Source organism: Idiotropiscis lumnitzeri, chromosome 5 (genome assembly GCF_059441095.1).
Source record: "Idiotropiscis lumnitzeri isolate Australia: NSW breed Sydney's pygmy pipehorse chromosome 5, RoL_Ilum_1.0, whole genome shotgun sequence".
Classification (NCBI taxonomy): Eukaryota; Metazoa; Chordata; class Actinopteri; order Syngnathiformes; family Syngnathidae; genus Idiotropiscis; species Idiotropiscis lumnitzeri.
Genome location: NC_142395.1, coordinates 24,411,704 through 24,439,250, shown reverse-complemented (window position 1 = coordinate 24,439,250; position 27,547 = coordinate 24,411,704). Strand labels below are relative to the sequence as shown.

At 40.8% G+C, this 27,547-nt stretch overlaps 1 protein-coding gene across 2 annotated transcripts in view; it reads right to left on the bottom strand.

Annotated features, from left to right (window-relative positions):
• The window catches only part of ush2a (Usher syndrome 2A (autosomal recessive, mild)), a 158,542-nt gene that overhangs the window by 113,239 nt on the left and 17,756 nt on the right, over positions 1 to 27,547 (bottom strand). For both annotated transcript variants that reach the window (XM_088296343.1, XM_088296344.1), the window contains exons 8-27: positions 27,430 to 27,531; positions 27,131 to 27,320; positions 26,786 to 26,994; positions 25,653 to 25,874; positions 24,094 to 24,187; positions 16,841 to 17,036; positions 16,351 to 16,481; positions 16,002 to 16,209; positions 11,339 to 11,622; positions 10,728 to 10,953; positions 10,505 to 10,642; positions 10,235 to 10,415; positions 9,438 to 9,601; positions 9,154 to 9,312; positions 8,844 to 9,072; positions 8,598 to 8,721; positions 8,348 to 8,495; positions 5,990 to 6,271; positions 4,949 to 5,124; positions 4,728 to 4,875 (exon numbers count right to left, since the gene is read on the bottom strand). In XM_088296343.1, coding sequence (XP_088152469.1) covers positions 4,728 to 4,875; positions 4,949 to 5,124; positions 5,990 to 6,271; positions 8,348 to 8,495; positions 8,598 to 8,721; positions 8,844 to 9,072; positions 9,154 to 9,312; positions 9,438 to 9,601; positions 10,235 to 10,415; positions 10,505 to 10,642; positions 10,728 to 10,953; positions 11,339 to 11,622; positions 16,002 to 16,209; positions 16,351 to 16,481; positions 16,841 to 17,036; positions 24,094 to 24,187; positions 25,653 to 25,874; positions 26,786 to 26,994; positions 27,131 to 27,320; positions 27,430 to 27,531 — 3,611 coding nt within the window. The remainder of the gene's footprint in view (positions 1 to 4,727; positions 4,876 to 4,948; positions 5,125 to 5,989; positions 6,272 to 8,347; positions 8,496 to 8,597; positions 8,722 to 8,843; positions 9,073 to 9,153; positions 9,313 to 9,437; positions 9,602 to 10,234; positions 10,416 to 10,504; positions 10,643 to 10,727; positions 10,954 to 11,338; positions 11,623 to 16,001; positions 16,210 to 16,350; positions 16,482 to 16,840; positions 17,037 to 24,093; positions 24,188 to 25,652; positions 25,875 to 26,785; positions 26,995 to 27,130; positions 27,321 to 27,429; positions 27,532 to 27,547) is intronic.

Here is a 27,547-nt window from a genome sequence, read left to right as displayed (position 1 = left end):
TGGAATTGAGCTATGGTGACATTAAGATCATTGTCTGCTGCATACACGCGCGCACACACACACGCACCCCCACGCACGCACACACGTCATACACATCAATGGTCTGACACCTGCTGGTTTATCAGAATTAAAAGGGTAGTTTGCATTTTTTCCAAAAAAACACTTTTTGTCATGTGTTAAAATTCTCAGGACAAACCTGACAGAAATAGTTGAGTAAAATTATCTTTGAAAAACTCATCCCTCTCTTGCCCAAATATCAACAAGTCATCATCATCATCGCTAGTGATCAACTAGTGCTAGCAGTTAAAAAACAACAAACTCCCCTTATTAAAGTTTTCCCCACAAAAAATTGTGAGCTTGCATCACTGATATTAAATATAACCTGTGGTCCCGTTTTATGACTTGAAAAATATTTAATTCAAACTTTATCGTTAGTTCTAAAGGTATTCCATACAAGTTACTTACTTACTCAACCATGGATAACTACAAACGAAAGTAAAAGAAAAAAAAGACAAAATTAATATTGCAATTCAACAAGAGTTTAAGAAAATGAAAAAAGACATGAAACGAAAATGAAAACCTTCAATTTTTTCCCCCACAATATTTCGCACAATTTTCCTCAACGTAAAGGCTTACCATTTTAAACCATCAATTATTTATCGAACCAATACTGTGTCTCTTTACTCATTCACTGCCAGACGAATGAAAAAAAATAAAATAAAATAAAAATGGATCTTTGACGTCTTTAGCCGTCAATGGTAGTAAATGAGTTCATGAAATACGTGATGGTGGAACAATATCAACGTATGATGAAAATAAAAAGCAGAAGATACAACTCCACTCCATTCTGCTCTCATGAATAAATAAATGATCACCACCCGAATCGCTTTTCAATCCGATCTCAACTTTTAGTGCAGAGTTAGTGAATGATCTGCTGCCCTCAGGTGTTGCGCTTTGTCAATTTACCAAAGTATGTATTTGATTCAATGACACATTCAGTTACCTTATCGGCGCGGCCTCAAACACACATCCGTACACACACAAGGTTAAGAGCCCAGCAGAAAGGTTAATTTTAGATTGTAATGAAGCAGGCAAATCATGGAGCAGCTCCCGGGAGCCAAAGTGCATGTTGGACTTTTCTGTTTTTGCAGCGAGTGACATGTCCTAACAGGCTCTTAAGCGCATAGTTACACACGCGCACACACACAACTTATTGACATGGTCATCCCTCGCCATGCATATTTCTCCCCTCAAAGAAGGGCCTAAGGCCAATTATGCGTAAATCAATAAAGTCCCTGTTCTGTTGAGTGGTGCTACAGCGTGAGTGTGTATGTGTGCAAGTCCCTCTGTGTGTGTGTGTCTTGTAGAACAAGTCTTTATGGATGTAGAATACATAAAACATCACCATCAGCTCCTGATTAGCCACTCACTTTACGTCGTGATCGATAACTTCCCAGAGAGATGCGCACATGGAAACAATTGCGACTGCCTCAACACATATGGACATTTTGCATCTGTCTCAGTGTGCGCGCTAATGTTTGGTCATGTGCTTCCTTGTAGCTCTGCTGGTTTTGCAGATGCTGCCTGCTCACTTACAACAGATGGTAGCAGCCTCTAATGGCCCGGTCATATGTATGCTAGATTTATTAGTGCATCAGTAACACACTCAAGTGCACCTTACTAGCAGAACCGCTTAATGTACCACTTAATGCGTTTGGCGGAATTTCTCCGTAGAGTTTCCTTCAGTACACATCATGATGCTACATTTGATTATGTTAACAAGATTAAAAGACTCTTTGGCTAAATTTTGCAAGAGGTTCCCATTTGAAGCAAGACAATATTATTTTATAGCAAGTACAACCAAAGTCCAAGAAAAATAATAACAACAGAGGCGTTTGCCTTTCCTATGTTTTTTTTTTTTTGGTAATGGCAGCACAGAAGCGTACCAGAGATGGAAAAGATAATATATACCAACGGAACCAAAAATGAAACTTGCTGCAAAAGTATGCGCTCGCTACCTTAGCATTACTTAAAACAATGACTTAAGCGCCCATAAAGGTTTAATGACAAAACAATTCACGTCGCATTATTTCCTCTAAGAGAAATTTAGTTTTTGGAAATTACGAAATGTTGGAAGCTTAACAGTGTCATGGAAAACCCCAGTGAATTGGCTACAATTATATAATTTTAAAGTTATGTAAATGTCTGAAAAACAAATAAAGATCTATGCAACTGTTAATAGCGCCACGCTTTACTTGATAGTGGCATGCAGATGGGGCACATAAATCACAGTGCTTCAGTGAAACAACTTTGAAAAGGTTTCAACTACGTTTTTCTTTTTTACAGTATTTGTCATTTTATGTATTGCATTTTTGAAAGCATTCATTGTTACGAAAAAAAAAATCATATTCACATTTTTTACTTTGCATAGCAAACATTGTTCAACATAGTCAAAAATGCTTGAGAATACTTAAGTCCATACTCAGGTAAAAAAGACAAAAATATATCCGGGAAGTAAACGAGTTATTTGATAATTGTGCCATCTTGTGACCAGCTCGGTGATTGTTTTTTTTAATTTTTTTTATAAAACCTCAATTGGGATAACGTCAAGTAAACTTTAAAGGTGTCAGGAGTGTGCAATTTGACATGAGTTTGAATGTCATTGGTTAATTGAGAAAACAGCTGCATCCCCATTTTTGATAACGTGTACACTGTACGTATTATCCGAGTTAGTGTTATTTTTTTACTCATTCTCTTCCAGCTGTATTGCAAACATTGCAGGCTACAATAAAGGCGGAAAATGTTTAATGATTTATAGTGGTCTCATTTTTTGACGTCGCAAAAATCAGCAGTATAGACATTATATATTCAATGTATTTAAGAAATGACTAAGAAGATGCATATAACTTTTATAGTTAAAAAAAACATGATGATACAAATAGACAAATGACTATACAGTTTTGGAATCCAAATATCGACATTTCTCGAGGAGTCTCGTGATTGCAGTTTTAAACTAGCAAGAATAAAGTGATACACAGTGTAACACATGCTATGCAAATTGTTTTAGATACAAAAAAAAAAAACTGGCAAAACGGCATATGTCGCTATCATTTCTTCGAGTTGAAACAAGGGACATCTTTGGCGTTGGATGAAACAAAATGGAGGCAACAGATGTGGCTGTTAAAAATACATTCAAAAAGTCAACTGGGTACAATAAGCCATATTGTATTGTACTGTATTACAGTCAAGAGAAGTCTTTGGAATCGCTGAAAGCAAACATTGTGGCTGTGTCAACAGATGTAGCCATTAAAAATACATTTAAAAAGTCCACCGATTACAATATGACGGATCATTCATCATCATAAGCACAGGAAGGACTTTTTAAGAATTGAATGGACGGAAAATATTGCGACGTCGACAGATGTAGCTGTTAAGACGACGTTCAAAAGCTGAAATCCCTCAGCTACTATTTATAGATGAAAGCTTGTTTTTGTCCGCATCAACCATCCATTGTCTACTCACCCAAAACGATAAACAAAACAACAAAAAAAGTATAATGAGGAGTAAGAGTAGTGTCCACGAGTGAACAGATGGGAAAAGTATGAGGAAGGATCAACAGTAAATAAGAATGACACACATGTGCACGCACACACTCGCGTTCCATTTTTTTTTCCCCAAGACAAAAGTGACAAATGGATTTAGTGAAAATGGCAAAAAAGTTTAAAAAAACATGGATGTAATTATTTTTTTAAGGAGTATATTAAAATTAAACGTACAATTCATTCATACATTTTGTCAGTTTGTTTTAGGTGAACGTCAAGCATTATTTCGAGTGGTGTCAAGTGATTACATGTTAAACAAAATAATCTAAAAAAAAAAAAATCCATGATTAATTGCGATTAATCGCATTTTTCAACTACTATTTTTGGTGAAGCTTGTAACAGATATTGACTTGAATAATAGCATGGAATTAATGCAAAATCACCAAATATGAAAGACTTGAAAGACTTATGTTCTTTGATTCTTGAATATACTTGAATTAGCCCCAATTATTTTGCTTATCCCGTTAAACTAAATGTAATGAATATGATTGCGTCAACAAATTGGTGCTTTTCCATCTTCTCTCTGGGATGGATTTTTGTTATCAGCTAGGGATCTCATTGCACGGACATGACAACATTCAATGTCATTATTTGAGTAATAAATATTTCTCCAGTGGTGGGCGGTCAAGCCCTTCTCTTCTGACCTAACAATCACTAAATCATTATCATATTCTTCACAATGATGTCATATTTTTCCTAGTGTTGTATTTTTAGGTGGGAGTTATTATCCAATCAGAATTCAGTTAGGTCGTGTTGCCAGGCAGATTTCACAATACCAGAAACGCACTCTTCGTCCGAGGCCTTCAGCCACAATCATGTGGGTGTCTGTTCTGTGTGACAAAGAGCAGCAAGGACTTCTCGCTAGCCTTACGTTGAAGGTGAATAATGAGTTTTGTGACTGGATATTCACTCGTGGGGGGAAGCGCTTTGCGGAATCAAGACCCCCAAGAGTCGTAAACTGGCGACCGTTCGAAAATCTAAAATATATTTTTAGGCTCTTACACTTGGGCTACAAATGTCAAATATAATGCCTCAACGCTCTCAATGATGCGGAATCAAAGACAGATAAAGCGACTGCCTGATCAGTTAAATTAAATAGTCTTGGAAAAACAGATTAGGTGTTACCTGCTGGTTGCGTATGACCAGATCTGGCAAGACTGGTAATGCAGCCTTTCTTAGTGCACAATGTCACAGTAAAGTTGTACACGTGGTAAGGCTTCAACCCTTTTGCTATATAAAGCGGCTGGGCTGAGGGTCCAAACCGCTGCAGGACCTGAGAAAAAGGCACAACAATTTCATGTAAAGACCTTCCCACCATTACATAAAGAAGAACATATGACACTAACCTGGCTGACAACTGGAGGAGCATAGGTGTTGTTGTTCTGTTCAGTCAGCAAATTGACATGATATTCTATGACCTGCCCTCTGGCAATGACCCCATGACCTTCAGAAGTATTCCATGTGACTTGAAGACTGGTGGAGGACAGCGCAGTCACATCTGGAGGAGCCATCAACTCTGGAACTAAAGATATTGTTCCATCAGCCCACTTGTTAAGCAGCTCCAGACTGCTGATCTGTACTACTGATACTCGTCGCGCGAAACACAGTCACAATGTGGTTTTCGAACGTAGCATAGCATGTATACACGTGCGTGCAAATTCACTGACGCACACCCAACATTTAAATGATGTTATCATATGCTTATTACCCAGACACGTCGCCCACAGTGATGTTGGGGGCAATCGCTTAGTCTTAATGAGCCATATCATCTCTTTGAAATTCAAATACCTTAATGAGTACCCCCCCTAAGAAAGCACACATGCACATTGCACACACACACACGCACACCCACACCCCCACGCACACTTTTCATTTCTTCCCTCATTTCACTCGTTCTCGCTCACATTATGGCTAACAGTCTGTTGTGTTATTTTTAAATAAAATTCAGATTTTATTGCATCTGTTGAAACCGGATCTTTTTTTACCACGTTCCATTTCATTACAAGTGTACTGAGTTAGAAAATGTTGCCACAGCCAAACACAGGTAACGACTGAATGTTAGAGATGCGCTGAAACTATTCGTGTAGCATATTTTTAATTTCAATGTTTAAAGAGTTAAAAAAAAAAGGTGGTATAGCATGAAAAAGAGACCATGACAGTGAAAATTGTGTGAAAAAAATATGTAATATATATAATATAATCTCTCTCTCTCTCCCTCTCTCTCTCCCTCTCTCCCTCCCCTTCCCTCTCCCTCTCTCCCTCCCCCACCATTTCACGTTGACCTCATCTTACTTTGGATTTATGCAGCAATAAATACAAATATTGTGCTGAGGGTAATAAAATTGGGAATGGAAACAAGTGCGAGAAAAGTAGAGTGGCATACAAACCTCCCTCCATTGTGCGTGCAGTGGTCCACCCTGATGTGACATCACCTGCCATATTGATGCTCACGACTCTCATCTGATAGGCAGAGAAGGCCTGCAGACCGGCCACAACGGTGCTGCTCTCAGGTGGCAAAGCCGTGCTCCTGTTCTTTAGCTGCGCTTGAAACGGGGTGCTTGGATCCAGCCATCCAGTGCTGACAAATACTCTCTTTTCACCAGTCCGACTTGACAGGCTGTGAGGCTCCACCGGCCCTCGTAAAAACAGCTCATACCTTGTGATAACGCCTGTCGAGAAGCAGTTAAAAAGTTATGTGCAGTAGATTAAAAGTGATCCATCGTATACACAGGAGATGGAACGACACTGACGGACACGTCGTCACTCCTGGCTTTGAGAACTTCCAATGCAATTACATCACGAAAAAACATATGCACGTCATTAGGGACACAATGAAAAAAAAAATGCAGTCATTATTATTGATTGATTGAATGTAGTATGCAGTATAAAAAATGCTTTGCATCATCAGGTTCTGGCTTGAACCTGTAACAGGCTTTTAACAGTGCGGGCCAGATGTGAGGTAGGTGGGGAGCATGTTGGGAGTAACGTTGCATGAACATGAACTTTATTTCTCTTCAAAAGCAGCCTGTGGATAACTGCCCCGCACCCTGAACCTGTCTAGACACTTTATTGCTGAATACTTAACCATCCCTGACGGAATCATTTTTTTTCCCCTTTCGCCATGGCTATGTGCTGGTAACTCTTGCACCCACAGAAATCACTGACACGTTATAAGATTATCAATCACAGCATAATAACTCTCATTATGGTAATAATTCTTCTCAAATACTGTGCACTGTTTTCAGATTACACTTTCTAAATGGCATACTTTTCCCCAACACTTTACTTCCAATTTATTATATGTCATCATGAAACAAATGCAGCAAACTGAAATTAGAACTTTTTTTTTTTTTTTTAAATAAACAAATACTGATATTTTGTGTCACAGTGAGGGCCTCTACTGACGAGTCCTGCTTTACATTCAAAGAGTAAACATTATCGGCCGGGCCGATTATCGGTATGAGCCTTTTTTTAACTTTCAAGGCCGTTAATTAAAAGCTGGTTTATTTTGGCCCCGAAAAAAACATATCGGTCTATCACTAGTAAACATGCACTTGTTCTATCTCACCTACTCTTAAAAAAAAAATAAAAATAAAAAGTGTTGTTCCAATTGGGAAAAGGCAGAGCCAGTTTAGAATGAGTAGAGCATACAAATATAATGATAGTGCTAATACATTGAAAGACAGTGGGACAAAATAAAGCCGAGATATATACTGTACAAATAAACTGAACGGCGATTTATAAAGTGACTTGACAACCTTTTAACCCCAACTCTGCTTTGACATTTGACTCCAGTCAAGAAGAACACCACGAAAAGGCTTGGGGATAAGTCTTAATAAACTGCGCTGATGAAGGGGCCAAAATGAAGCTGAGGGGAGCCCGGAGCGCACACGTTACTAGCTGTGATATATGACAAAGATTAACAGAGAAAGACTGAGAACACACTGACACGCACGGCGTGAAAAAGCCTGTCTTTGTATGACACTGAGCCTCAGAGCCACCACAAAGCCCGGCGGATTTAGAAAAGGCACTTGCACTTCTGTGTATTCCTGTTAAACGGAGCGGGTGGGAGTGTAACTAGTAAGACTTGCGTGACAAACACAGCTTAGTCATTCTTGACGGGAATAATGAGCATGTCAGCGAATAAAAGGAAACTTTTACCTGCCAATCTTACAAATATGAATTTTATCCTATTAAAACAGTTCAACATGCACAAAGTTACATTCTCTCTAAGTAATTGTTTGTTCAACAATTTTTCAATTTATTTTAAAAAAGAAGATGATTGGTGACAAATAAATGGCAATATCTCATATAACAATGTTGCTAAAAGTTAATAAAATGTGCTAGAAGCAGGATGTTCACGCACATGATTTGCAATTCACGGGCCGCATAAAATGAGGCTGCAGGCCAGATCTGGCCCCCGGGCCTGGAGTTTGACACCTGTGCTATACAGGAATAAAAATGTTACCTACATTGGATTGCTGGGGTGAAATTCATTATGCCGTCATAGCCTCCAGACTACACTACATAAACTTGTCGGTGTGAATTAGACAAGTAGATGGAGTAAATGAAGAAAGTTCCACAAGCTTTATCCCGCCCATCCCAAGTGGGTTCTGCCTCAGGTTAAAGACGCTTTTAGAGTCTGTCCGTTTATGGAGAGATTGTGTCACCGCTATAGCATCACAACAGTACATGAGGCAGTCGTGAAAGTTTACAGTTGTGTAGTTTCGTTCAAGATGACGCACCGTTTGGCTGAGCGGGGGGCTCCCATGAAGCGAACAGGGTGTGAGGTCCAGTGGCAGTGACCTTGGGAGGTGATTGGTTTCGTGGGGGGGCGGCGGCTGTCAGAAGTGACAAAGGTGAAGTGGAAGTGCAGCCTCCGGATGAACATGCCTTTTGAAGAGGGGAGGAAATATCTCATTTAGAGCAAAAATCCTTGATAAACCCATAAAAGGATTTTTTTTTTTTTTTTAAAGTAGCTGTTTTCTGAACCACCTCTAGAGTGACGGTGTACTGGGTGAAGGCTTTTAGGCCGCTTGCCACTGCCTCAGTCAATAAACCTGTGTAGTGGATGACAGGCTGTGCGCCGCTGGAAGATTCTGTGGAGGACAACACAAACCTGTGGGAGAGAAAAAAAAAAAAAAAAAAAGGTTTCTGAATTCCTTTCTTCGAACTTCACTCCACTTTCTTGAAGGGATGACAATATGAACAAAAGTGGTGGGACAAACGGCCCGTCCTTACCTCTCGACTGGGCCTGTGTGATTCAGTGGAGCGCTCCAGCGAAAGCTGACACTGGTGGGGCCGGGTCGTCCCACAATGTTTAAATGGAGCTGATCAAATTCTGGCGGTGCACCTAAAGTTTGGTAGTAAGAAGTTGCACTAACTGTCTCACCGGCTAGATTTGCTGTAATTAGCGAGTAGGAATAGTTGGTGTAAGGAGACAGGCTGACGTCTGCGAATGATTCGGTTCCTTAAGAAAGATGACATGAGAGAGTTAGGACTTTAAAAATGACTGGAAATTGAGAAGGGCACAATCCAGTGTGCAACTTACTGAAAGGAAAGCCACGCTGTATGCTGTGCACAGGTAGCCCGTCCCTCATGAGAGTGTAGTTGAGTATGTTTGAGTTTGGGGAGTCAGGCTGATGCCAAGTTAGATTAATAGAAGAAAAGCTGAGAGCAAAAGCTACAGGGGCAGGTTGCTGAGATGGGGCTGCGAGGACACAAAAAAAAAGAGCGTCGGATCAAATTTAATAGACAACAACAGGTAACTGTGACAAAAAAAATCTGAAATCAGTATGTGTGTCTATGCATGTGTGTGTGTATTGGATGCCAGACCTTTACTGCAGCCATAGACGTTCTCCGCACGTAAAAAGCTTGCTCCGTGTTGACATGCATCACATTTGTCCCCAGTAACCAACAATTTACACTCACACGCTCCTGAATCGGAATCACAGGAGCCATGGATACTGCCCGCCGGGTCACATGCACATGGTTGGCATCTGGATGAGCAGAGGGAGGGTGTTAATCAAAGGTGTTGAACAAGATCGAAATATGTATCATTACTAAAAAACTAGAAGTCTGATAATGCAATTAAAAAAATAAATAAAAGTCAGTAAAAACAACCAAATTTGGCATCAGTAATGGTACTACATTGCATTATTTATAACTCATAAAAACCCGTTGAAAAAAACCCTCACAAATATCACATCATATTGAGTTTGCTGTCTTTCCAGTGAACGTCATTAACTCTGAAAAACTGTATTCTGCGTCAGTGTGCGTGCACATGTGATGAACAGTTTACAGTATGTGTCTAGGTCACCAGTGTGGTGTTACCCTCACTGGGTCAGGGCACTGGGTGATCGCAGGGCCAACTACATCACACTTTCACACTCACAAACATATACAAAATAAATAATATGATTCCCCCATCTGTGGTCCCTTCTCAAGGTTTCTCGATTTTCCCCAGATGAGGTTTTTGAGTTTTTCCCTAGCACTCCTTGGGTGTTAAGATTATGGGATGTCGACTGTGGGCATGTGAAGCCCATTGAGACTCTCTTGTGATTCAGGGTTATATAAATTCATTTGACTTGACTTGACTAAACCACAAGAAACGTAAGTGTTTTTTAATCTACCTTCCCAGACCGGGGTTGAATCCAAAGAAAGACTCCCGACAATGATCGCAGCGTCGCCCTCCCACGGAGGGATGGGCGCACATACATTGGCCAGTTTGGCTTTCACACTTGCGCTGTACCGCGCCCATGGGATGGCAGTCACACTCCAAACACATACTCCGATCTTGAGAAAGGTAAAAACCTGAAGAGAAATAAAAAATGAAAAAATAAATAACATTAGTGTTTCAAATCAGAGTACGATGCATCAATTTATCTCCCGAACGCATCCACCTGGTCGACATGTGCTGCAGTCTTTTCCATAGCGCGTTGGCGTGCACACACACTGTCCTGTAGCGCTATCACACACGGAGCCAGCCACCGTTCCTTTCGGGTCACATGAACATGGCGCGCAGCCCTGGAATGACCCATCTGAGAGGACACAGTCAAACAATATTCAGTGATATAGTCATTTTTTTTTTTCACAAATCCTAAAATCACAAATGGATTTTCTTACTCTGGACATCAGAACTCATGTTAAAGTAGTTGGGGGCACAGTTGGTGCACTGCATCCCGTCCACCCCGTCCCTGCACGGGCACTGTCCAGTCTGTACATCACATGCTCTCTCTGGCACGGTGCCGTTAATGTCACATGTACACGGCAGACAGCCCAGGGAGTTTCGGCGCTCCAAGCTATGGTAACCGTGACGACAAGCGTCACAAAGATGGCCTTCCACGTGTTCCTAAAAGGAGAGAAACAAAAGGAAGATGAAATCTCACGTAAAAACACGATAGCAACGTGTCAACATGTGTGGCAACCATAAGACTATGATAAGCTTGTTTCTATTCTTATCTCCGATCCTGCTGACTGTGAAGCGGTTTCTGGCTATTCGTCATGTTGGGGCTGAACAGATACCAATCGAGAGCTTGGACATGCGACCGTGGGAAATGATACAAAGAAATAAAGCACTTTCGGTTTTCTAAATTCAAACTTTTTTTTTTATTTTTACAATAACCTAATTGAGATAAACCGGTGCCCTGCTGTGACTTTTTGATTGTTCAACATGCTGATTTTGGCAACACTGCGTGACATAATTAATAATGAACAATGAAAACATGTTAACTTGCCTTGCACACACACTGCCCTGCGTGAGGATCACAGTCCGTCCCAGGTACGGTTCCTTCTTTTGAGCAGTTGCAGGGGGTGCAGACTCCCTCCAGCCTCAAGCCAGTCAAACCAGGGCCACATGAATCACAGCGCTGGCCTCCCACACCGGGCTTACACTCGCACTGGCCCCCCTCAGGCTCGCAGAACGGGCTGAAGGACCCCGAGGGGTCACAATTACACGGCACGCAGCCGTCTGTGTGCGATAGGTTCCAATAACCAAATTCACAACCATCACAAGACACACCTGTGAGGAGAGCAGAAGGATGGAGCGACATGACGACAGGGGCACCAACTAGGCCTATTTTGTAAAAGTGTCAATCAGAAGAAAAACAACAAAGTAGCTCAGTTGCTGATTGATTTGAATCACTTGTGCATGCATATATGAGGGAACGTGTGAGGGCAAGAGAAATGGTGGTTGAGTGTATAAAACTGCCATCATTAGGGCCGGGCCCTCTACATATGATGGATCACTTACCTAAGGCCAAACACTTAATTTCACTGAGCAGGAAAATAAATAAATTAAGGAACTACAAAAAATGGAGGGGGGGGTGGAGGGATACAGAGATGGATGGAGGGACCTAAAAATACACTCCGTTACGATCTACTATCCTTTTTTGTGTTGAAACAATAAGAGGTGAGGTCCTTTTGACATCTCAAGATGCAATCGGACGTACTTATGAGACAATGAGAAAACGTGTCTTCTCTGAAATGCTGAAGTAAAGATAAAATTATATTTGGTCGTGAAATATTTCATTGCCAATATATAATAAAACAAAAAAAGCATAGATCGTCATTTTGCTTTTAACTGATTTATTTTGGTTGCTTTGAAAATAAACTTGCATGCCTTTCGTCATACAATATACAGAACTAAAAAAAAATATGTAATGAAGTTTAATATTATATTTCAGTAATTTCCTCATCTCTCACGATCTTGCAAACACAACAGCACAGAGAGAACGGGTCTCAAAGTAGAGTGTGCACTCAATGTTCACAATATAGTGTCAACATCTTTCATCATTTTCAAGTCTTCCCAATTTTTTTTTTTTTTTGATTGTGTAAACGATCTAATAACACTAACAGAGAACTGGATCATTCCGGACGAGGTTTTAGCGAAGCAATACAACCGGGCTAGTTAAAGTGTGATATGTGGTATGAGTGAGCAGTGCTTATTTGAATATGCCATACGTATTCCATGACAGGCAATCTGTCCCTAAATGGATGCCTGGGGGCAACACGGTCCCCACAGCCGTTTAGGAACGAGCCTGTGTTCATATGTGGTGGGTGTGAATGAGGGTGTGTGCGTGTGCACGCATTGTATATTAGTGCAATTGCAGTGGGACGCACACGCGTGTCTGCGGCCGCGTGTGCGACCTGTTCTGCAAAGTGTGCGGCAGACACTTGGCATTACCCCCCAGTGCTCCCACTTTAATGGCTTTATAGATATGAGTTTTTCTCGCCATAGATCATATTTCATACTAGTACAGACACACTAAAAAATTGTGACTATGCGTATGTGCGTGGGGGTAATGTAAAGAATTGCATCATGATATATTGCGTGGTACCGGACCTTCACAATAAAATGACAATATAATTACAGAATTTAGGGCTACCATCTTAAATCACAAAACCATTAAGCCGTGTCCATGGATCCTATTTTGTCATTATTTTCAAGTCTTTTTCAAGTGAAGACTGGAGCAGCAACAGAGGCCAGAATAAACAGAAAAGCAAGAAAGGAAAAAAGGAAAGGAATATATTTGTTGGTGTATTAAAAAAACAAAACAAAACAATTTAAAAAAAAGAGTGAAAAGATCTCTCTTTATCCAGCACTTGTCTTCGTTAGCGACGATGACATTGGCGTGAGTGGTGAGACCCTAGACCAGTGGCGGGCCGTGTATTTCACACAGAGGCCTTCAGTGAAGTCCCACTTAGTACGACTCGAATTAAAATCCCACATAACACCATCATTTATGACACCACGGCTGGAGAAATAAGTTACAGAAAGACACTTCAGTCATTGTTGGATGACCGAGCTTCTTTGGAAAGCTCTGTCTCGAAAATGGCCTTGCAAGTGTATCTGCAATTAAATCCACACTTTTCCCTCCTTCGTCCATTGTGGTTTAAAAAAGCAAGAATATATATTAGATTTTTAAACGGTCGCCAGTTACGACTTCCGGGTGTGTTGATTCCGCATAGCGCTGCCCCTCACAAGTGAGTATCCAATCACAAGAAGCGTAAGGTCAGTGAGAAGGCCTTACTGTCATCAACACGTGATCTGATTGGCTATCACAACTGCCTATCAACTGCAAAAGCCCCCTTACTCACACAGAACAGAGGCCCCCACAATTGTAGCTGAAGACCTCGGACGAGTAAAGCGCGCTGCTCGTATTATGAAATCTGCCTGGCAACACAAGCTAGCTCAATTCTGATTGGACAAAAACTCCAAAAATATCAAAATATAATATCATGATTTCTTGATTTTGTTAGGCCAGCAGCGAAGGCCTTGAAGGCCTTGACCGCCCACCAGTGCCCTAGACTGGCCACCAATCTCATGTAGCCCACATAGACAAACATTCATATCACACACATTAGAGTCTTAGAAATTAGAGTCCCTACATATAATGCAAAAATCACATATTATAGGAAAGCCTTGAGTCGAGATTCGAACTTGTGAGCTTTCGACTGCGAGGCAGACAGGCAAACCACGACACCGTGCTACCCATTTTATATGGGTGTGTGTATTTTCAGGATATGACCCAGCCCTTTTATCAGTAGCCAGCTGGTTAACAGGCTCATGCATCACCATTTCAAACACTATTATGTACACACTGCACCCTGGCACCACGCTAAGAGTGTGCGCGTCTGAAAGCGTGCCCGCCTGTACACATTCCAGTGGCGTCCCTCTGAAGCGTGCCTGCCATCGCTCCGCTCAAAGTATCAGCTTGGCGGTAATAAATTGCCATAATCAAATCTCATTTCTGAAAAATACCTGTGGGAGCGAGCGAACAAACAAGGACAGAAGAAAGGGAAGGCGAGGTCTTGTAAGAAGGAGAGGGGGGTAAATACAAGGGGCTGCAGCAGTTTGTTTTAATCAACTTGGCATTGAATTAGAGAATTAAATAGCAGCTTAGTCCTTGATGGAACGCATTCACACACACACATGGGCGCTAAAGAAAACTTGCAGAAAATTGATACAGCTCGGCAAAGCAAAATTCCACTTGCTCCCCCTTTCACATATACTTTAACAGACATTACACACATTTACGGCAAACAATCACGTCTGTACACACACGCACACACAAGCGAGGGGCCCTTGATAGCCAGGCTTAGCAATAACCACGATGCGTTGAGTTTGAGAAGCGCTGGCCGGTTTTGCATTTCATACGAGCGCGCTCTTCAAAGACACACAGGGGAGAGAGTGAAACCATTTATCACAAAGAGACGCACAACGGCTGCGAGCACCGCCAGCGGAAAAGCCTGTTTATTTTGGCTGGCATGACACTTTGGGCTATGGATGTGTGTGTTTATGAAAGGGTGTACACACACATGCCTATTTTGAGGGCACACGCAGTTTATCTACTTTCGCCTGCTCACACATACAGGGCGATGACGGAACAGTTGATGTATTAATTGACATTTCAGTATTTGGCGTTGAACAATTAGAAATTTGACCATGCATTTATTTTATACACCTATTGTTCTCATTAGTGTCAAGAATGCCCAGGAGATTGTTCTGGACTGGTCGCCAGTCAATCTAAGGGCACATAAAGACGAACTAGCTTTGATGTTACTATTTTAACTTATTGAAAATATTGAGCCGGTTAATCGAACATGAATGTTTTTTATAACGTGCGAGGAAGTCAGAGTTCCAGGAGTAGACACGAGCAAGCACAAGGAAAACATGCTAACGCTTCACAGGAGACTCAAGATGAGATTTTAACCCCAAACGTCCGAACCACGAGGCAGACATGCAACCCACGCGGTGACTGCGTTGCTTTTGACCAAAGAATTCAGAGAAAATATGCCGTAAAAGTTACACAAAATGCCAGCAGTCGAATTGCAGTCATAGATAAGAGATAATACCTCAGTGAAAAACTTAAAGGGGAAGTCAACCCCAGAAAAAAATCTTCACCAGTCTGAACATGGCATTCTATTAATATTGTGTATGTAAAATGAGTTACGCAGCATTTTAAGCCATCTCTGGGGACGGCCATTTTGCCTCTTTCTGTCGACGTAGAAAATGACATCAGCTGAGCCAAGATTGGTCATAAGATGAGCCCTGAGCACCTGCGATGTCATTTTTAGTCAACAGCAAGTGGCAAAATGGCTGTCCTCTGAGATATACAAAAACTGGTGGATTTTACTGCTTAACTTGTATTACAAATTTTTCAAGTTGACTTCATGTTTAAGATTCATTAAAGCAGTCCTTTGCAATCTTTATTTAGCCAAGGCACCTATTGTGCATTGGATAAATCTCACAGCACACCACCCCAAAAAATAAAAATAAATAAAAAGTATGATGACTCAAATGATAATAATGGCATAGCATATTTGTAGACGTCTATACATCTTTGCTCATTAAAACACTCAGGTGTACCTAATGTAATGGCTGATGAGCGAACGTACCTGTCACATGGGATTTGCACTGACACTGTCCTGTATGTTGGTTGCAACTGGCAACACTTCCCGTGGAGGAACTGACGGTCCCCGTGTCACTGCAGTTACAGCGAGTGCAGCCCTCGGGATTGGAAGCTTGAAGACCGTACCAGCCAGCGGAGCAGTCGGCGCAACGTCGCCCCTTAACAGCTGCCTTACATTGACACTGGCCTCCAACCTGGAGGTGTGAAATACAGGGTGATGGGAAGTAATGGCACAAAAAGCAAAAATACACATTGATTCAACTTCCACTCCTATTCCCAAATTGCATTTTCAGTCACGACAAGTGAAATTGTCACTTGTCAAATAAATGTGTTACCTGGAAACACTCAGTGCTGCCATTGACAGTTCCAGCAGTGTGACATTCACAGGGCTGGCACACATGGACTGAAGTGGGATCTGACTGCTCCAGCCTGAAAAAGCCTCTTATACAGAGCTCGCAGTTCCTACCTAATCAAGACAGGGACAAAAATGTGTAAAAGCACAAAAGCCAGAAATCAAGGGACTAGCTACAAAGAAAAAAACATTTAGAGATCAAGATGAGCCACTAAGTCTATAAACCATTTACGTTTCAACTTCATTTGTCTCAGTAGTGGTAAAAGTGACTTTGCAAGAAGAAAAAAAATGGAGGACTGACAGGTACAAAAAGCTCAATAAAGAAGCAGGTTGAAGAAAGGCCCTAGGCGCTTCCAATAATCTGTACCATAAAACCACTAAAGACATGTAAATCACATTAAAGCTAAGAAATGTAAGTTAAATACTTTTCACTTGAATTGGAGCCGTTCTGGCGGATGAAGCTAATACAGTACCCATTGTATTGTGCATGCAGTTGTCACAGACTCCTCCTCCTCCCAGATATTGTTCTGTTGGTTGGTCATCAGCCCAAGCATCGTAGTGACAGGAGTGGGCGTGGCCATGGCACTGGCAAGGCCGACAGTTCATTGGCTGGAGCTGATCGCCTGGCCGGAAGGGTTTGTCATTGTAGAGGGGGGCGCAGTGCTGGCACTGAACAGAATATATAATTGATTAATTCATGCATTTAGCAATCAAAAAATTATGTGAATTAAAATTTCCTAAATGCAAGCCAAGTGTAGATTGTGAACTTTAATTGAAGACATTTACACTTCAGGAAGAAGCATTAAAGCCATTTGTAGAGAACCATCAATTTCATGTGCTCAAAAATAGTTGGCCAAGTTAATTCATAAAGCATATTGAACTAAATTTATTATACAAACACACAACCCTGACAACAATTAGTTAATAGCTCCAACCACTGTCATTTTACGGCCTTTCTGAAGGTTTTTGAATAAATCACCCCACATTCTAATAAAGATTTTAGGCAGCATGAAATAAAATAATGTGTTAATGACAAAGGCCTTTTCTCAGAGCGCATAAAAACAGTCCCGTGACATACAGTTCATTTCAAAGAACAAAGGGAAAAAAAGCCACAATGGCGGAGGAGAATAATGAAGACAGAAATCAGCGGGCCTTGTTAATCAGAATACAAAAGCGCAACAGAAGAATACACAACTGAACAGATAACTATGAGATATTGTATATTGTATAATAGGACCGCTGTGCATTTACACGCAAATCAACTCATTCACAGCGCAGGGAAATCAGAACGCTAATGAGGAATGACTTGCAACAGCCAGCGTTCTCTCACAGGCACACTTTCATGTCAAAATAAACATGGTGGCAAGGTGTGCATGGAGCACACGGTGAGGAGGGGGGGGGGGGCACTTGTTATAAAATAAAAAATGCATTTTTCTGTAGCAGAGTGCAGCAGCTGAGGCGAGAAACAGCAAGTACAAGGCCTTTGATTTTGTTCAGCAGTCAGTACAAATTATGGTGGACAAGGGGGGCATCAAATGGGGGGGGATTAAAAATGTATTAGAAAACACAGGAGTTCCTGCCTTATGTGACACATGCAGACCTGCATTGGACCTATTAGGTATGACATCCAGAGGAGGGGGAATGTGGGAGGACAGAGGAGGGAAATGGGGGTAGGGTGGGCCCCATTATGTGAGGTGAGGAGGAAAGTTGTGTTGCAGAAATGAGGTAAATAAATACCTTTGTGTTTTGCTTAACAAAATGGGCAGGACAGTAGGAGAATATATTGGTAATTAAAACAAAAATTATCCATAAAATGCTAGAATATTACTCAATCAGTTGGCTGGAATTCTTCGTTCGCCTGGAATATCAATTATTCATAATCTTTTTGGACAATGCCGTTTTAAGTGGAGCACAAGTCAGTGCTGACTGCAAGCCAGAACCAAGCACAGATATATAAAACTTTGGCAAACAATTTTGAGCATTCATCCAAAGAATTTAGTACCAAATTGGTTAAGCTCGGGTTGACAACAACCGTAATCTGTTTCTGTCGGTGTAATAATATAATAATAATAATAATAATATATATATGATTGACAAAGAGCAAAAACATCCATGGCGTCATCCACTGGGAAGGAGCTCAAGCGGATAATGGAGCCAGTTTACAAGTCTCTCACATATGCATCCTTCCCTTATCATGCCCCTTTCGTCTCCTCGAACCGGAGTACGCCAACCTTCCCACCCTTCCTCACCGAGTCGTTTTGCTCATTTTCCCACCTCCCTCCGTAGTGCAGACTCCCCCCTCGTCTCTGGCGTCCCCCAACAACTTGTTCTCATAGCTACATGGAGTATGTGAGCAGGAAATATTACCATAGCAAATGAAAAGGGGAAGGATTTTTTTTTCCCCCCACTTTCTTTTTATTCAATGTTGCATTACCCTCGCTCTCTCGTAGCCTGCTAATTAGTCGAGGGATTGGTGTTTGGGAGTTAAGATTGCACATGTTCATTCTCTTCTTCATATCAAACGATTTTGATGGCACTCCGTTTTCTGCAAGCAGTATAGGTGACAATGTAGTACCACAGTTCTAAGTTGATATTGGATCAATTCTATCACTTTTGACATCTTGACGTTGTTGAGTCAGCCCATTGTGATGTCGACAAATAACGTTGAATGTTATTGTTACTGTCGTTGCAAATGGAGAATTGTTACGCGACTGATAAAATAGGACAATGCTAAAGAAATACCATATTACAGTTTTTAAAAAAGATTACAAAGTTATTACCAATATAAGTTAATAACATGCACTTGAAAAAATTAATTGGGTTCTAAAACAAAGGTGTGTGTATTAATAAGTCATAATAATATAATGTCACCCAAAAAAAAAAAAAGACTTCAACAAAACCTAGGCAGCGGAATTTTAAAAAATAAAAGGAAGAAAACAATTGGTACGTTCTTTTTTGATGATCAGAGGAACAGAAGCAAAACTCATCTATAATACTTACAACCACAGCAGAGCTAGGTTTTGATTAGAACGCCACACGGGCATTAGCTTATTATTAAATTTGTAGTTTATAGTGAAATAGACCTGAGGTGTCATACTTGCCGTTTATTATAAACATTTGATGAACACATTTAGCCATTTATGTTTACCATTAGCATCTTATTTTTTTTTAACAGCTTTTGTAGCTAATTTTAATTACATACTTATGTTCAAATTTGTTTTGTAAACTTTATCTGCATGCTGCTTTACCCACTACACATTATTTCCCACTTGGAGATCAATAAAGGATTATTTTATCGAATCTTATTGGATGTGTTTGGACCAAGCAGATGTCAATGATTGTACGTGGTTGTTGGCTCGAGGGCTTGACAGCAATACACACGCTCCGGTTGAATGCTGGTTAATATGTATTTTAGAGAATCATTTTTTTGTAAATGTTACATTTCAACTTAATTCATTTCATGCACATACAAGATTACAGCTAAAACGGAAGTTTGGAGAGGAAAACACACTGTAAATCGTATTTTCCCTGTGAATGTTCAGCAAAAACCTGCTGAGTGAGAAGCCTGCTCTAATGGATGTGTGGACATTCAGATGGCCTGTCACAAGCAACTGTGCGCCTGTGTGTGTACGTAAGTGTGTGTGCGTGTGCCTGCGTGCATGCGCAGCATCGGTGTGCGATAATCTGCTGGGGCAACTCATCTTATCCTAAAAGCCATGACCAATTTCACGCTCCCACTGGAAAGGTCATGCCCCAAGTGTGTGCGTGTGTGTGTTTGTGCACACACACTCGTCTTGTGTGTATCTAAAGTTAACCCGGTTAACCCCTGCCTAGGTGCAAATCTGCTGTTGAAGCAGATGTTTGCAACAGAGATGCTGGGCATCCCTTCTTAACGTCACAACATATCAATATCCATCACCCACAGATGCAAACGCATACAGAAAAGTAGCAGGTTAAATGAAAAACGACACACATAAATGTCAGCTATGTTAAATTATTATGTTTGTAATATGTTATCATTTTAATTATACATTTATATATAAAACCTAATTATAATTTTAATTATAATTGTAATTATTATTATAATTACGTTAAATAATTATGTTATACTAGTTTACTGAAGCTGTTATTGGCGCCTTTTTGTATCCACAATGGGAAATGTTCAGGACAGTTATCAGTCAATGAATTGATTATTAGAAAGTATGATAACTGTGTGGAATTAAAATGTCTTCAAGCAAGCGAGCAGACATTCAATCCCATCCAGTCGTCGAATTTCTGTTCAATAGTACTGGGCATTGAAACACTGGTTCAGAACATTTCGGGAGACCCAATTTAACTTTTTTTTTTTTTAATCCATAATCTATATAGGGATTGTTAACTTTTTCACTAGTCATACAAATCCCCCTACGACAAAATTTCTTTCAAAAATTTGCATTTCCGTGACAATTGGTGTTTTTGGGGAGTTCTGTCCCCGGGCAACCATTCAACGCCTGCTGGCCCTGTTTCAAGTTTAAAACACAATTGTGCGTAGGATGGGCACTCAGGAAGAGTAAAAGCAATCAAAAACATGGCTTTTATGTGGTTGATAGCTACCCCCAAATTAGATTTCTTTGCTCTAATATTTGCTTCTTCCACTAACACTATTGTGTCATCATTTCAAATTGAATTTTCCCCTTTTTTTTTTTTAAATATGGCATTCCCCTATACTTCTACATCTGTTGCCAACAGTGCCCACAATCGTTTGAAGGGAATGAACATGCAATTTAGGCAACACACTATTTGAGATCTTGGTAAATCAGGCCTATAGCAACGTACGGTATGGTGAGATATGAAATATAACACATGGTATAGTTTTCAGATGTGACGGAATCCATCAGATGTGGAGGGACAGAATGACAGATTAAGTGTGACTCAGAGTGCACGTAAGAAAGCATCAAAAGACACAGTGAGAAAGAGGGGGGTGGGGGGGGCGCATGTTTGAGTGTATTTGAGCTTCGGCGAGTTATAAGAGTGTGTCTTCCGAGGCTCCCGTTGATCATCTTGACACATGTCTGAGCATTTCTGTCACTTTAATGTCACTGTGGAAATTCTGCAGATTAGTTGAACATCCGTCATGGAGCGGGGCCGATTCAAGTCAACAGAACACATGCAATATTAAACGCTAATATTCCCCACAGCCTTTTATTACAGAGGTAGAAGAAAGGTCTTGAATATTCACTGTGAGGGATGACGCGCAAAGGCTTTGGGAGAAACAGGCACACACACACACACACGCGCGCACCCCCCCACACACACACACACACGCATGTAGACACGTGTGCACGCTAATGTCTTTTACCAAAATCTCGAGTGACAGAAATGTACATGGCATACGCACAAAAAAGCATATCCAAGTTACAGTATTTAAGGTAGAAAACGGAAAAACTCCAAAGATCCAAGATAAGGAATAGTCATGATGAATCACTCAAAATAAAGTTATACATATACAGTACATTGAGGAATAAAAATGTCTGAAAAGTGGAACAATGTTAACAATAACGGGAGGACAATTCTTGATTATGACTCAAGCAAAAATCATTGGAATACCCCTCTCCACCCCTGTGACAGCAGGAAGACAGATTAAAATGAATAAAATGCCGACAACACAGGCGATGCAATGTGAGCGGCGCTAAAGAAAAAGTGCAGTGAAATGGAGCAAAAGACAAACAGGGAGAAAGACATCTGATTAGAGATGCATGCTGAGGGAATGTCATTGTTCTAGTCGATTTAAGACATTATTTCAACGGAGACCCAGGAGAGACAGCATGAGACAGAGCAGTCGACAAAGGATGGAGACGGGTGGGTGGGGAGGATATGCGGTGGTAAAATAGATAACAAGAGTGGAAAAGAGAAACAGAAGCAGAGATTTTTCATGCGTATTAGTCAGGATGACAAAATGTAATTGACAATGTCCTATTAAGCGTGTGCCTGATGTGACAAATTACATTTTTGTCGACAGTCAATGTTTGAAGGAATCAAGCAGTTAGGCTTGATGTTTGGCTAGCAACGAAAGCAACGCTTGTTGAGAGGACTGTCGGAGCCGGCTAAAACACACCGACACACAAGTGTATCAATGATACATTCAGGTGTGAATAATTCCGGCAGGCATTGCACAGGTGAGGAGACAGAGGCATACAGAACTTTTCACTGCGGACCAACATGGAGGTGTTTCAGAAATGTTCCAGGTCTGGTGTCCCAAAAAGATATATTTCAAACTCAACTTTAATTTAATCACCCTGTAGTACAGGAGTGGGCAAATTCTTTGATTGGTGGGCCACAATGGGTTCCAAAAATTGAGAGAGGTGCCAGACCAGGAGCAGATGCATGGAGTGTTTTGGTCACCTCACCTCATCGGTGAAAAATTTTTTTTAAATGAAAGTGAATAAAAGCATTACAACAATATATGTCTTTGAAAAATCACAGTATTTAGAAAATAAAACATGAACAAGGTATATTCATTTAATTGTTTTCAAGTTCGGCGGGCCAGATTAAAACGTTTAACGGGCCGCATGTGGCCCCCGGGCCATAGTTTGCCCACACCTGCCCTAGAGTATCTACTTTATGTCTGCAGCCTTTGAACTTTTTTCTACACCGGTATACATCTTGTGTTTTAGGTCGTTAATCAATGAGCAGGGTCAGCGATGATGAGACCAATGAGAGCAGACTTGCTAGAGTCATCACAGGTGATAAGTCATGGCTGTTTGAGTAAGATCCAGAAACCACATGCCAGAACCATCAGTGGACGAGTCGGATGTTGCCAAAGCTGAAGAGAGCAAGTTAGTTGAAGTCCAAAGTCATGATGATGATGGCATTCATCAATGTGAGGAGCATCGTCTACTGGGAGTTCATGCCGTAGGGCCAGACGATCGGCCGGCAGGTCTATGACGAGATCCTGCGGCGTTTGCTTTGTTCAGTTGGCAGTTGACAATTTACTCACTCATAATGTCCTGAGCATCCGAACGTTTGTGACCATGAAAAAAAAAACAAAAAAAAACTATATCTTGTATTAAAGAAATGCTGTCGAGATACCGCCTATTTAAGACCATAAGGAGAGTCTCCCCGGGTGGTTTATTCTGTGCTTTGAGGGGGCCTGTCTCCATACTGTAAGTCAGGCATTGGCAAACTACGGCCTGGGGGCCACATGCGGCCCGTGAAACAATTTAAATCGACCCGCCGAACTTGAAGAAATTAAACAAATGAACCGTGTTAGTTTTATTTTTCCTGTAATTCAGATGTGTCCCTACTAGGAAGCGCACTCTAGATTGGTTGACTTTGTTGGGGTGGAGCCTCTTACCATACGTTTCCCCCAGACTTTTTGACCCAGCAGCCCATATGTAAAGATGTTTTCTCTATTTATTATATGTATTTTTTTCTCAGATGAGATGAGGTTACCAAAACACTCCATTCATCTGCTCCTGGTCCCTGCCCTGTGTCAAATTATAGAACCCACTCTGGCCTACGAATCAAAAAGTTTGGCCACCCCTGCTGTAAGTGTATGTATGAAGTTTGATGAGTAAACGACAGTTTCCAACCATCATAATTGGCTAACAAGTCAAATTTTGGGAGATTTCCAAAGAATGTCTCTGAAATGTAAATGTATGATACATCCTGTAGTGAACCAATTGCATGTACTTTGTAAAAAAAAAAAAAAAAGTCCTCTTTTAGAATTAATATATTTGCTACTCACATTGTTTCCCTCCGTGTGGCTCTCAAGGAGACACAGACAGCGGTAGGGGGAGACGCTGGTATCGCAGTGATCTGCATGGCCATGACACTCACATCTGGATGCATGGAAGAAGAAAAAGAACATCGGTATTCTATTCGTACTATACAACATTGCACAACCAATCCTAATTCTTACAGGAGGAAAAGAGAAGACGAGCTTTTCCAGCTTCAAAGTTTATACTTTGACCAGTACGTTCATGGAATGATAGAAGGGCCATTAGGAAGGTCCCATTCAACATTTATAAATGTCATGCAGAAAATGATCAGAGCAACATAACATGCAGCAGACAACCATCTCTCTCTCTTTCACACACACACGTACACGGAGCGAGACAGCCATTTAATTATTCATTCAGACATTCAGATGATTTTCTTTCTTTCATTCCTTCTTCTTCTGTGTATCCTTTCACATCCTGCTCCCTCTGTGCCATTTTTCTGTTCTCCAGTGGCTAGATTAATGAAATATGATGCACATTAGCACCTAGGGCTTTCCCATTCATAATTAACAAGCGTTTGCAGAAAGTTGCATTGTTTTGATGTTGCCGACTGACTGCTCCTGAGATGTAGAGCATTTAGGATTGTTTTTCATGCCGCAAAATTGGCTAAACTAACTCTGACTACAGTTGCAGCCTCGTGCTTATGTACCACAAACAATAATGACTTGTATGCCTTGTGAATGCATGTAAGGGGTTTGCTGAGGGCGGGGCTAATGGGGTGATGGCTCTAGACATCCGCGTAGGAATGGCCTGGGGTTTTTAAACTTTAATAGACGCTCCATGAAATCACATAATACAATTCCAAATTTAAATTAAAAAAAAAAAAAAATATATATATATATATATATATATATTTTTTTTTTTACAATGTGTGATATTTATATTTAATGTGCATTTTCTTACATGACAATTGGCATGCTCTATGAAAATGGAATGGGATGAAATGCAGAGGATTGAAAAAAAAAGTGCCACTTAGTAAAAAGTAACAAGCTACTAATTAAAACCGGTAAGTGGGAATCGGAGGACAGTAAGAAATGATTGCCTCCAGTATAATCCTATAATTACTAGTCGTAAAAAGGGATGCTGTCTGCCTAATAGAAAAATTTATTTAAAGTTACACTCAAAGCTCATATAAAATTGAGTATCAGATGGTTCTTCCTGACTAATCCCTAAATGTCTTAGTGAAGAATTTGACCATGAAAAGTTGACTGAAGTACTTCAAATATGACAGAGGAAAGGATACAAAAGTCTGGGACTGATGCTTGAGAATTGGCATTTTCATTTCAACACATTTGTCATCACAGTCATACATTCCATACATTGCATTCTTTTCAAACTCAAATAATTTATAAAGCGTAGAGTATTTTTAAAATGTATTTCAAATTATATTACGTGTTTGAGGACCTTAGTTTGTGGTACATTTAGGTATTAAAGTATTTATACAGGCAGTTCTACACTCATGCCTGTTTGCTTTTTCACCTCTACACATCGCGGCAACGCTCGACATTTAATATTTGTAACCCACCTGCCACTGATTGTGATTTCTTTGATGGCAAAGTGTCTGTGTCGTTGGTCCACCTCAGCTGCTCTGGTGTGGTACTGTCCTCTTAGATGTATCCGGACTTGAGTGGCATGCACCATCTTCTGAAGGCTGGGGGTGTTGTAGAAATCATTATAGCCTGGCCTCATGTTCGGCTCTGGGCTCAGCAGGCTGATTGTGATGTTACCGCCGGAGTTGCGCTCCTCACTGGAATGTATTTTAATTAAAAAAAAAAAAAAAGAATTAAATACTTTTGTTTGCTTTAGGTAAACTCTTCAATTCACTTCGACCTTTACATAAAACAAGACGCAAAAGGGATCCCCCGCAGCAGAGCACATCATGATGATCAAAAAAACACTTAAAACACGTGCTTGCATTCATCTTTCCAAACACTCGACTGAACTCACAGGGCACAAAGTCTCCTGCAGGATTAAATACATCTCACAAGATAGGAAATGCAAATCTTTCCAGGATCAAAAAAAGCGCTCTGTTATTGATATGATTATCAGCCGCTAAGGTCAGAAAGTGTTTTATTATGTTGCCAATGCGAGGTACCACCGCTCTCATGCCAAATTAACTACAGTAATGCATGTGAGTGTGCCAGGCATGTGTTATCATCTGTCAGTCAAGCAAAAAATGAGCAATGACGACATAATGTGTGATCTCACGCAGGTAGGTAACCCTAGCTATTCTAACTTGTGCCAACTCGGGCCTTGATACCAGCAGATCTGCCAAATGGTAGCCTGTGAGACACAGTGTGTGTGTGTGTGTGTGTAAGAGTGTGTTAGACGGTGTTCCAAGTTTGGTGTATCTGGTATCAAAGGAGGGCCTGGAAAAAGTAATCTACCAAAGGCAACTGCAGGCGGTTGATGATCTAGTCACGGTGAGAGAGAATCAGAATAAAGTGGACGTCAAGATGTTGACTTTGCGTTGATGTACAAGTCGGATTTTAAAAGTATTTTTTTTATTAATTTTCAATTATGGCCTCAAATATATTCTTAGTGATTTTACTGTGGCTGGCAACTTGTCTATGGAAAATGTTTTTGTGCATAACGAGATGTGATCTTTAAAAATGCAACTTTTTAACACTCAGTATTCAAACATGTGTCGGGAACTACCTGGGCAGTTGGAGACAGTTGACGGAATCCGGTGTCAGCAGCGGCCCATTGTTCTGCATCTCAAATAGACTGCAGTCTTTAGCCACATACTGCCAGTCCAACCAGCGTTGCTCTCTGTTGGTGCTGTTCTGTTCATCAGGGAGTCTGCGCCTTTGGATCAAAAGTGACTCGGGCAATGGGCCACCAAATTGAACTAAGACATAGAATACCTAAAACGGAGGGGCGGAAAAAAAGTTTACCAACACATAACATTGTACCACCAAAATCATATTCCAAATGAAGAAGAAACCTCAACAAGACCGTTTAAGTGAAGAAATAATAGAAGAGGTGTATATGAAGAGTTACCTGATACTGTCCATTTGCGAGATCCACGGTAACGGTGAACCCTTCATCCAATTCCTGTGTGGTCATGAGCTTTGAGCGCCACACGGTGCCCATGTCCTGATCATTGATGTAAGCGAGTGGATGTGCACTGGGGTTTAGTCGAAACACTCGGTCGTTGGTGGTGTCCTCAACAGCATTGGGGATACAATATCTGATATACACACACACACACATATAACGTTTTGTGAGAACGATTTCTGTAAGAGGAAATTGTGAAAAGGCAAAAGAAAAATTTTTAAAAATGCAAACTTATAGTGTACCGTTCCACTAGGGGGTGCACTCTGGGATGAGTGGGAGGGCAGCGGCACTCAGACTGGGAATGGAGCTGTGGCAGGACACCTGAAAAAATCTCCACTATTTCCCTGTTGAATGAAAAAG